Source organism: Nyctereutes procyonoides, unplaced genomic scaffold (assembly GCF_905146905.1).
Source record: "Nyctereutes procyonoides isolate TBG_1078 unplaced genomic scaffold, NYPRO_anot_genome, whole genome shotgun sequence".
Classification (NCBI taxonomy): Eukaryota; Metazoa; Chordata; class Mammalia; order Carnivora; family Canidae; genus Nyctereutes; species Nyctereutes procyonoides.
In genome coordinates, this window is record NW_026575135.1 from 12,911,408 (window position 1) to 12,923,582 (window position 12,175).

At 36.6% G+C, this 12,175-nt stretch overlaps 1 protein-coding gene across 7 annotated transcripts in view; it reads right to left on the minus strand.

Annotated features, from left to right (window-relative positions):
* Positions 1-466: 466 nt before the first annotated feature.
* FKTN (fukutin) overlaps positions 467-12,175 on the minus strand; it is a 67,869-nt gene continuing 56,160 nt past the window's right edge. For 6 of the 7 annotated variants that reach the window (XM_055301858.1, XM_055301856.1, XM_055301854.1 and 3 more), the window contains one exon: positions 467-6,055. In XM_055301858.1, the coding sequence (XP_055157833.1) occupies positions 5,842-6,055 (214 nt within the window). In that variant the 3' untranslated portion in view covers positions 467-5,841. The remainder of the gene's footprint in view (positions 6,056-12,175) is intronic. The other variant, XR_008661400.1, reaches the window with a different exon arrangement.

The following is a 12,175-nucleotide window of genomic DNA, read 5'->3' on the forward strand; positions in this document are numbered from 1 at the left end:
AGTCAGCTTGAGATTCTCTTCCTCTTGCTCTCCCTCTGTTCCACCCCTGCTTGCACGCGAGTGTGTGCTCTCTCTCTAAAATAAATAAATCTTTTTAAAAAAATAAAGTATCACAGACTAGGTGGTTTAAAACAGACATTTATTTTCTCCCAGTTCTGTAGATTAGAAGTCCAAGATCAAGGTGCTGGTAGAGTTTGTTTCTGTTGAGGGTCTTTCTTCTTGACTTGTAGATGACTGCCCTCTCGCTAATCTTCGCAGTATTCCTTCTGTGCCTGTCTGTATTCTAATCTCTTCTTATAAGGGCCTAGTCATATTTGATTAGGACCCACTCATATCACTTCACTTTACCTTAGTTTTAGAAATATGGTACTTGTGGCAAGATTTACTATTTTACCAGATTGCTTAAGAATGTTAGTGGCTGTAATATCTACTGCAAACTTGCAGAATAAACACGAAACATCTCAAGTAATTTAAAAAAGTTTATTTATCATCCCAAACTGATTATATATTATAAATTCTGATCAAAATAATAATATTAAAGGTATTTTCAGTAGTACCACAAACTACCTGTACCTGAAGATAAAATCAAATAGTCAACTGGTAAGGATACATTGAAATTTACCCATGTTTAAAATATCACTTTGTTTAAAAAATTCACATACATGTTTTTCTGGTTTTGAATTAGAAGGGACACACAAATAGCTATATATGGTCTTCATTTAACAAACCCATGCTCTGAATGAGTCATCAAAAGACTACAAAATCTTGTAATTTTCTTTAATGGCACATGAGACAGTACATTGTTTTATAAAACAAAATACAGTACTTCTAATTCTCTTCATACACCTTTTCAACCCCACTGTGAGAGCTGCTCATAAGTGTATAGCAGCCTGGTTGAGTAATGGGTTCCTACATCATCTCTATATTGGGTTGTGTTGGGGGATGGCAAGAGGGACATTCTAACCCAGAAGTTCTGAAAATACAGAAGCACAGATTTCTCATTAGAAAAATGTATACTTGCTTACTTTAGTACGGGTTCTGTAAAAAGCTATCACTATTGAATCGTTCTGTTTGACTTATAAACTATAATTAGATTTTAGTTTGTGCAGAGAAGCTTAAAATAGCTTAAAACATACTGTTCATTCTTGCCTGAAACAGAAACACAAATTTGATGAAAGAAGGTGGAAATGAGTATTTTCGATTCTCCTTTACTAAAAGTACTGATAGTTATATGACACTAAGTATTCCAAGTTCTTTCTCTCTGCAAATTGTAACTTATACCTGATTTTGGCTGGGTAGAGATTTAGTAACAAGAAGATGAGGGTTTACCTCTAGAAAAAGCTGGAATGTTGAAATATGAAATAGTCCAGGGCAGAACAAGAATTAAATCTAGGGAGGGAGAGAGAGGGAACTGCTTGGGGCCAAGGAACTATGTAACATAAGGGATCATATAAAGAGACCTTAGGAGACAGTAGCCTGACCAATAAAATGAAAATACTAGTTCTATTTAGAGGAAGAGGCAACTTGGTAATGTCTCTGAATTCATGAACCATACAATTTGTCCTTTAATGCCTTGATATAATGAAACAATTTTTTTCCCTAAGCAAATTCAGTTAGCCACCTCCTGAGTAAGGCTTGTATTCTGAACCATAGTTTCCTTAATCTTATTTGAAGGATTAGAAAAGGGACTTGGAAGTAGGAAATGGAACATTTCTTGAGAACTTACTTAATCCTAGGCCTTAATCCTAGGCACTTTATGTTCCATTTTATCCTACCAAAATTCTAGAAAAGTACACATTTCCCCAATTCACTTATGTGGAAATTGAGGCTGAGAGGTCCTCTACCACAAATCCCACATGACAAAGCTGGGATGCAAACTCAGGCCAAATTCAGAAGTTTGTGGTCTTTTTATACTAATATGCTGACTCCCCTAAGTGAAACATTAGAGGTGACCTACCACAGGTCTCAATGACAGAGGAAGAAGAGGAAAGAGAAATTCCCTCAAAGATATCATTTCATCTGGTCAGGAATTGGGAGTTTTTCCATGGTAATTATTAGAAGTTGAGAATGTGGCACTTTCTCTGACTAGTCTTTGAGGATAAATTTCCCATGGAGATTTATAATATTAAGGATGAAAAAATTGTTCATTTTCCAGAAGGTGAAACTTGGGAGAGTCTCAGAGACATTTGCAGCCTTACTTAGGTCTGTGATACTGGGTAAGGTATTAGGCTAGAGTGTGGGAATTCATTCCAAGTGTGTTTCCCAGATGCAGCTCTGGTCCCCAATCTATAACCCCTGCTTTTCTATGTAACACCTTGCTCTTCTGTCTGCCATCTGAAGCTTTGTAACCATATTAAGACTAGATACAATGGTTTGGGGTCACAAAGAAGAATAGCAATGAGCGAGCACAACTTATCCTCAACTTCTAGTATCCATAAGAGAGTATCAACAAGGGAAGGAGGAAGGATTCTTTGGAAATGAGTGCTTAGCCAATGGTTTCCTGGGAAATTGGAAGGGGTGAAGTAGCAATGGGACACATCTTGAGCTTAAGAGAATCAGGTACTTCTGGACATTAAGAATATCATAATAAAGGCTGATGTCTCCACATAGGAACTATTTCACTGTTTGGAGATATGGCATTTTGCAGATAAAGGTGTGAAGATAGCCTAAGTATTTTGGACAAGAAAGAAATACTCCTTCTTGATCTGTCAGCTCAGGTTCTCAATCTGAGCAGAAAGATATTAAGTGGAGAACAGCAGAAATACCCTGAAACTTACTCCTAAGGCAGAGGTTGACTTCTCTGTCAAGTATCTCAAGCAGAGGTAAAGAAGCTGTGCTGTGATGCAATGAACTAGGAACTGGGCCAAAAGTCATGGAACTCTTAAGTTTTAGATTCAGGTGTTTCTCAAATCACTGCTATAGCTTATTGATTTAGCTATAAAATGAAAGGGATAAAATGAATGTGACCTCTTTTAAGACTCAAGAGCAAGATGATTTTCACTTGAGAGTATACTTGTTTTGGGAGGATGGTGGTAGACATTCTGCCACCTAGTGGTCATATTACAGGGTTTGTAGCTAGGGAATTAAAGAAACTGATTATCCCACTGCTCAGCTTCTTAGAGATGCTTGATTTTAGGAACTGCTGTCATACTACACTTTTATTCCAGGAGCCAGGTATCAGTAGCTGCAGCAGAGGGGAGAAGGCCAAGTGCTCCTTGCTTAAAGAAGGAGTGAGTGACCACCAGGTTGTCAAGGGAGAGGTTATCAATCTTGCCTCTCAGGATCTCTCTGGAGGATATCCAGGGGTACCTAACTTCCAAGTTAATTTAAGAGGTTTTCGCCTATAAACCAGACAAAGTGGACCTGAAAGTAGCCATATCAGGAGAATTATTGGGATACTCAGGTGAAGAAAGAAAAATGATCTTATGAGGTTTGATGGTAGATCCACCTGAACCAAGGTCTCTGGACACTGAGTACAGTTAAGAACTGTCAAGAAGCACAGGATGAATTATGGCTGTATCTGTATCAGAAGCAAGCCTGGCCTTCAGAGTCTGGGGAAAAGCTTTCATTCCCTCAAGTCAGGGTAGGAACAAAGCAAGAGCAGTAACCTGTAAAACCAGAAGGCAGTCAGGGAAGGTATTTCAGCTGCCAGTGGTCTGTGGAGGGAAGGATACAGAATCTCTATGTCTTGGTCAGACATCTCAGGTTTCGGATTATTCAAGACCTTGGACTACAGAGACAGATAAAAAAAAAAAAAAAAAAAACCTAAATAGTGGTGGGTAAGACCTCCACCACCTGGCAAACAGTGGAAGCCTCAATTTGAAATGGTCAGAAATGTGTATTGCACTTTTATATACACTTCTAGATGCTGAGCACAAGCAAATGGTCCTCAGTAAGCAAGGCAGATTTTGCTCAGGAACACTATTATTATCTGATATTTTTTTTCAACCATGAAAAATGAAATTACATTCGGCTTTTTGGAATTTGGGTATGATTTCTGTGGGCTGATTTTCCAGTAAAGAGAGACTGATTACGATGGCCTGTCCTTTGGGGACAAGTTTAATGGTAATCTATAAGGGTCTCTAAAAGCCTCATTATGTTAGTTACGAAAAGATCCAATGGTCACATGTTGAAAGCTCATCCTAACAAAGGAATTTGGGTCAGTGGTTAACATTTATCAAAAAAAGTTTTTTGGTATTTTGAAAATATCAAGTGGGGTGGTTTCAGGTCACTTTTCCCAACCTTGTTTTAGAAAAACTCAGCCTATTCCCTCAGACCCTCTGCTTTCCATTTCTGACACTCCTGTTATTCTCTGGTTTTAGAGGAAAATCTGGGATTTTGTCCAGAAAGTTGAGTTGTCCTGAACAGCCTAGATAAAACGTTAAAACATTAAGACTCAGCTTCCTTTCCTGAACAAATAAAAAGATAGCAGTGTTTATTGTATATATACATATACCTCTACTTTTCACTTGGAATATATAATTAAAGTGACTCATGAGATGTGGAAGACAGGGCCATCCCATCCCACTCAGAAACATATCTTGAGGCAGGGGAAAGGAAACTGAAGGGTTTTAGAATGGGTGGTATTTGACAAAGCAGAAAGTCTGAGTTCCTGTCCCATCAATATGCAACAGATACAACATCTAGATAGAACAATGAGAATGGATACAGACTTTACAAACACCATGATCTGGGAGTGGGAGGACGGAGAAAGCATTTGTCAGGTTTGCCGTTCATCTTCGTTTGGGGACATGATAGTACAGAAGGGAGGTAACAGGTAGGTTCATATACTATTTAAATTGGCTTGCTGGCCATAAATGAAAGATATGGAGCTGCAATTGATGAATGAATGCACTGAAGAGTAAGTACACTTAGAAAAATAAGAGGTATTTCTACTAATATTTTAGTGTTAACATTAAAATTGGGAGTACAAGGATTATAAATTCAGAAAATATTAATGTCCATGAATGGCTCATATTTTTACCTAACAGATGGCTGGGAATGGAATAAGGAAAGTAACTTTTGTGAAATCACAACCCTTTCAAAATCATGTCTGGTAACATGATCTCGCTCGAATGATTTGTTAACAAGTGCTACAGAGGTCAGTGAAAATATTCTCACAATGACTGGAAATTCAAGCATCACACAAGCACAAGCTTTCTTTTCACTTAAAATATAAAAATAGAAATTGTACAGGAATTTGCATATCTTTGACAAAGCTAAAAAGAAGCTCTCATTCTCACAGAATGATGCCCTATACTCTAAAACAATTCCATACTGGGTTGCTTGTAAAATGAATGTTCTAGCATCTTTTCTTGATGTCACCTAAAGTCTGATCACTTAAATATTAACTCCGACTCTACAACCTTGAAAGCAGACTAACATACAAGCTTAACTGCTGATTACAGGAGTGGGCTATTCTTTTTTACTGGTATATCCTCCTTTAGCTTTGCCCAATAAACCCATCTTCCAGTCCAAATATTACCTAACAGTTTGAAAGAACATCATATTCTACAGGAACTTCAAAGGGTAAGGATGTTTCCCTCAAAAGAAAATTGAGGTGCTTACCAAAGGGAAGGGCAAGAGAGACAGGCATGTGTGTCACTCATCTCTGCTTCTCCACTGTAACCTAGCACTGTACCTGGCACAAAGGGACTCCTGAATAAAAGTAAAATGAGAGAATTCAATCAGATGGCTCAGAGGTTAGGACTCTTTCTGCATCTTCAGACTCAACATATATCTTTGGCCCCTACTTACATTTGACAAATAGAGATTTATCTTCTTAAATAGTTAGAATCCACCTGTTTCAGAAGGGGAATTTTATCATTTCAACCTATTGTCTCAGTATAACTGGATAACCTCATCCCACTCAGAAATAGGCCAGATTCCATTGGGCTGCACATTGGGGGGAGAGCGTTTCCAGTCCCACGTCTTCACAGGAATCTTCCAGGTTTTACCATAGTTGGCTTCAATGTATTCAGTGGTTTCACAGGGCACATGAACCTTCATGTCTACAAACTCAGTCCAGCACAGTGTAAACTTGGGAAACAGGTATCTGTGGCAAAACAGAGGCAATGTGCAGAGGGATGAGACTTAACAGAAGTCCAGTCTAAGGAACCCAGCTGCTAGTGCACTCGGGATTGAAGGAAAATTCTCTCCCATTAAATAGCTTTGGGGACAAATATAGTGGACATTTTGTTGTTTCTGACTGTCCAGCCTTCCCTTCCACTTTTAATGTTTTTTTTTTAATTTTAAAGATTTTATTTATTTATTCATGATAGACAGAGGGGGGAGGGCAGAGACACAGGCAGAGGGAGAAGCAGGCTCCATGCAGGGAGCCTGATGTGGGACTCAATCCCGGGACCCCAGGATCATGCCCTGGGCCAAAGGCAGGCACTGAACCGCTGAGCTTCCCAGGGATCCCCTCCACTTTTAATGTTGACAGCATCCCCATTTCCCTGTCCCGATGGTTCAGGAAGGGCTGACCCCACCCCCTCTCTAGAGATGGGTAAAAAAAAAAAAAAAAAAGACCCAGGCCTAACTAGTATATTATATTATTAGTATATTATAGTGATTGGATCAGGGATGGGAATATACACAAATTAGGCAAATAAAAGTCAGCTTTGGGATTTCCACTGGAACTACTGGAAGAAAGAGGCATTCCTTCTGCTGAGGTTTCTAAGCCAGTGGGATGGAAGCTGAGCATCTTTGTTATCTATTAGCAAGAAGAGCCTGAAGATGAGGTCAAAGCAAAAAAGCTCCCAAACGTGGAGAGAAATGACCAGCTGAGAAAACCCTAGAGAAGGACTTGGATTTGGCTAGAACCATTCCTTAAATATCTCAGGTAAGCCAATGAATATATAAGTATTTTTTTAAACTACATTTCTAATATTTGAAATTCTTCATACACAGAGGGAGGTACATATAGCAGTGAGAAAGGAAACAACAGTCAGCCACAGAACCTGAATCAATTCTGGCAATATAAAGACATTCTCCAACAACAGTACCACAAATGCTTGTGTCTTTGTAATAGGCCTTATTCACACCTGCATTCTGAGTTTCACTGTGGTCCTAGATAGCTTCTGATAACCTAGTCAGCTTAGAGAGCTAAAGAAGAAACTCTCAGGATCAGCAGGGTATTTTTCAAACTCCTTTGCTAACTCATACTGTAGCGAAAATTTCACACCACAGTACATGAATGTGGTAGGATGCACTAAGATCACTTTTTGGGGATCTTCACACCCCAGCCCCCTCCTCAAATGCAGAAAGAGACCTAATGCCTGGATGTCCTGTACTTGAACAATATTTCCCTTAAAGACAGTGATATGGACCACATTCTTTCTGCTTTTATTTTACCACCTGCCCCCCTCCCTTAAATTTCTGTTCTCAGCCACAAACTTACTTTCTTATTTTTAACAGTTCACACACCATTAAATCCCCATCAAATTCAAACTGACACTGAAAGAATCTAACTACAGAACACTGAAATAAGTACCACATGTGTGAGGTGAATCTTCTTTCTTTCAACGTGGACTTCCCAAGGATATCTAGCAACTGTGACTCCAAGATGCATTCCCAGGCTTCTGTCCCTCATATGAACCTACCTGTAGTTTCTGTCTTTCTTTCATCTCAGATGTGAAAGAAAGTCTCTACATCAGCCCAGGCAATGTTAGTTATAATGAATTTTACTCTATCTATGGTGGAACTATTTTAACTAGCAGATATGTTTAAGAATTTAAGCCAAATTATGTTTCTTAAAGGTACTCCAGATCAGTAAATTCAATTCATTACCAAGGAAAACTAAAATGAGCAGTTTCGTTAGACTTAAGTTTATATTATAACCCTATATTCTGTGTTGGTGTTTTCTGAGAAATGTTTCTTTTCTTCACAACATGTAAAGAACTTTCAGTAATGAGATTTCAAGTGGCAATAGCAGAGATCACAGAAACTTAAAATATCAGTGGATTAAAGAAAAAAGGAACAGGAAAGAGCCAGATGTCAAAGCATAATCATATTGTGGAAATAGGATCTAGCTGGGATATTCTCCAAGGAAAGGTCAGTTCTCATATATTCTGCTTTTAAATATCATGTTTTACCACCAGATGAACATAAAGCCATACATGAAAATGAGAGGCTGAACAAATTCTAAAGAAAGCAACAAGTCCCTTCTACCCAAACCAATGGGTGCTGGCAGTTAATAGACAATCCCAGCTGGCTTCTGTGAAAAGACGGCCACAGCAAATCTCATAGCTGAGGAAGAAATAAGATACAGCATAGCTCCACCATCTGCTGGTCCCAATTTTATTCTGCACACTCATATTCATGGAATTGCTTATTTTGTCATCAGACACAGCCATCCATCACCGGCCTCCACCCTCCCCTATCAGATGCTGGTCAGAAGAATGTCCACCTGTCCCATCCTATCAAGTGGACACACTCTAGTTGAAATAAAGCAGAAATTATGGTCTATCTTGTTACACAGGCCAGGAAGTTCTTCTCTCAAATATTAGCCTCTATAGTCTATCAAAGAGGTGAAAGAAAGAAAAATCACAGGTCCAGGATAGACAGGGTAAATGAGAATACTACAAATTTTACAGAAGCAGTATTTTAAACAATGAAATGTTCAAATGAACAAAACCAAAACATTAAAAGCACATAAACAATGTATAAAAATAGCACAAAGACGATTTAACTCAAATGTTCATTTTTGCTCCTAAATGGAAATATCCCTAAATCATTATGGTTTTCTTTTCACTAAAAAATTTTTCAGTTCAATCAGCAAAAAGAAAATTCCAGCTTCCTAGGAGAAGAGGAAAGATAAACAAACCATAAAATGTGAAAGCTGACTGTAAAATGGGACTGAGGAGAGGAAGGAGTCAGTGACACAGAATATCACATGCCATGTACTCTGCCCAAGTTACCAGTAAACAATGACTAAGACTAGAACACACCATGGGTCTGTGACATTACCTTACCTTAGCTTTTAAAGCAAAGATTAAGTTTGGCTAAGCAGTTTGCACTTTAAAGCTCTGGGACAGGATCCAGAATGGGAACAGATTTAAATTCACACTAAGGCAACCCTTATAAGTTTAAGGGATCTTTTCAAACACACAAAAAGCCTTCCATTCACATTTTCTATTTCATAGTTCGTTTACTTCATTTTATCTTTGCATAAAAGAATAATTAGAATTAAGACTTAGAGTTAAAAAAAAAAGAGCTGGAGTAGATCATTGCATTTTCTTCCTCACAGACCTCCTTACAATCTGTAAAACTACTTACTGGTTGCTGTATAAAGTAATCTCATCAGTTTAATTGTGCAACCTATAAACATAATTGCTAAATGAAAAACACTTTTTATTATTACTAGTTAGCTAGGCTAAGTGAGCGAGAGAGAGAGAGAGAGAGAGAGAGAGAGAGAGAGAGAGAGAAACTATCAATTACAACTGAATTTGACCTTTTTAAACATAAGCTGCATTAAACTCTGAGTTGGAACAGCAGAGCCATGTTTTTAAACAAGAATTTCCTGCAAAACAACACAAATGGTTTATTCTCATTACCAGTTTTGTCTCTGCTTTTAATTCTTAATTTCTTTTTCTTGTGTTATTCTAGTGCCTAAGCCCTCTAGCATTCTACTTAATAGAAGCAGGGAGAGTACATGTTTGGTTTTGTTTTTTTTTTCTGATTTTTGATAGAAAGGCTTAAAAAGTTTATCACGAAATATGATTGCTTCTTTTATGTTTTTAGTATATTCGCTTTATCCGGTTAAAGAAATTCTGAACTCTTTTATTCCAAGCTTGCTAAAAGGCCTCCCCACCCCACCCCCCCCTTTTGGTTAATTACGTAATTTATCAAGCATTTGCAATGTCATTTATTGAAATAATAATGGAGGGGTTTTTCCTTTAATCTTTTAATCCTTTAATGTTGAGAACTGCACTAATATATAAATACTACAAAATTTGATTCACTGTGTTTAAGGTATCCTCATCTGTGTTTGACAATACTGTAATTTTCCTTTAAAAATTTTTTGGCACTTTGGCACTGTTCAAGTCATTTTGCTATCAGTCTCATACAGTAAGTTGCTTAAAGCATTCTTTTTCTTTTTAAAATTTCTGACATAGGAAATATAGGGAATAATCTCTCTGGTAAGGCATGGTAAAACTTTCCTGTAAACTTTCAGTAGGGAAAAGACAGGGGAAGGAGAATTTCCATTATTGATTAAATTTCTTTCATGAGTATGGGTTATCCAGATCTTCCTGAGTTAATTTTGACATTTATTTTTTCCCAGAAAAATTTATCATTTTCACATTATACCTAATTATCAAATTATGACTTAACATTGTCCTTATTAGCATTTTCTTTTGAAAGTTGGTGTAATGAGTTAAAAACATAGTTTCTTTTTTTTTTAGCTGATTTTAAAATGTTTATTCTTTAAAAAGTTAGTTTCTTTTTACACTGCTATACAGAGTTCTTAATGTTTCTTTGCCAATGGAATATAACGGAATTTTACAACTATATAAAAAAGTTACCTTTGTTTAAGAAATGGTATTTACTGTGTGTACAGTTGACAGTATTCTCTACGACCCAGAACCCTAATTAATTGACGAAATAAGCTACCTCAAAAGGGATATTACAGGATTTCCCAAAAGAAAGATATAGACACACACAAGTGCGCACATACACATACACACACATACATACACTCTTCTGTGGCTCAAAAGACAGTATCACGGTCCCCTCTGCAGGGAACTTATAATTACCAAATACAATTTAGTGATAAGAAAAATCCTTTCAGTGATGAAAAAATAATTCTAAGTCCCATCAAAGTACTGCTGTAGTTTATGCATAAGAAATTACTTAACCATGAAGAGAAACAAAAGCAAAAATGAACTATTGGGACTTCATCAAGATAAGAAGCTTTTGTACAGCAAAAGATACAGTCAACAAAACTCAAAGACAACCTACAGAATGGGGGGGTGGAGGTGACAGGGTGACGGGCACTGAGGTGGGCACTTGACGGGGTGAGCACTGGGTGTTATTCTATATGTTGGCAAATTGAACACCAATAAAAAGAAATTTATAAAAATAAAAAAAAGAAACTACTTAACCTTCTGCTATTCCAAATACATTTAATGCTCATTTTTTTAAGATGAGTGCCCTCCCCCCTCAAAGTAACTGCATTGTGTCTTTGAAATTAAGCAGAAAAACAAAGAAAACTGCTGGTGACAAATATACAGCAAATTTATTTCTTCATTTTTCTCAAAGACTGAAAGCAAGTCTCAGGACCACGACGAGATAGTAACTCATCTATTTTCAAAGACCTTTTGTAGACTAAAGCTCTTGGGCTTCGGTAAATTGTCCTTAATTTTACTTTTTTTCTTGATCAATCTTGCTAGATGTCTGTTTATTAGTTTTTAATTAATTTTTTTTAAGAACCAGCATTTGGATTTGTTGACCTTTGATACTGTTTTTTTTATTTCATTAATTTTTTTCTCTTGGCTTTCTTCTATTTGCCTAGGCTGAATGTACTATTCTTTTACTTTAATTAAATGCTTATTTTTTTTAAAAAAAATCTATTTTTTCATATTTAAATGCTTTTAAGGCTATAAGTTTCTCTCTTAACTGCATCCTACAAGTTTCGATCTGTAATACATTATCGAGTCCTAAAAATTTTATAATTCCCACTATTATTTCCTTTTTAAGTCATTAGTTATTAAGGAAGGCATTTTAAAGTTTCCCTACATTTTAAAGATGTCTTTAATTCCATTGTGGTCATACAATGCCATCTACTGAAATAATCATGTAGGGTTTCTTCCTTTAATCTGTTAATGTACAGAATGTCCTTCCCTCCATCCCTCTCCCTTTCTCACTCTCTCTCACATACACAGATTTTATTAATGCTCTGAAATTTATTAAGATTGCCTTTATGATATACTAATCAACTTTTTATAAATGTTCCATTTTATAGCAGATAAGAAAGTATATTCAGCATTTGTTGGGTAAAGACTTTTATATAATACCCAATAAATTAAGCTTGTTGATTTTGTTTATATTTTCAGTAGTTTTGCCAATTTATTCTTTGGTTGAATCAGCAGTTTTTAAAATAAAAGTATTTTAGAATCTAATAAGTATTTTAGAATACATGTCAAATATTCATTGGAATTTCATCAGCTTCTGA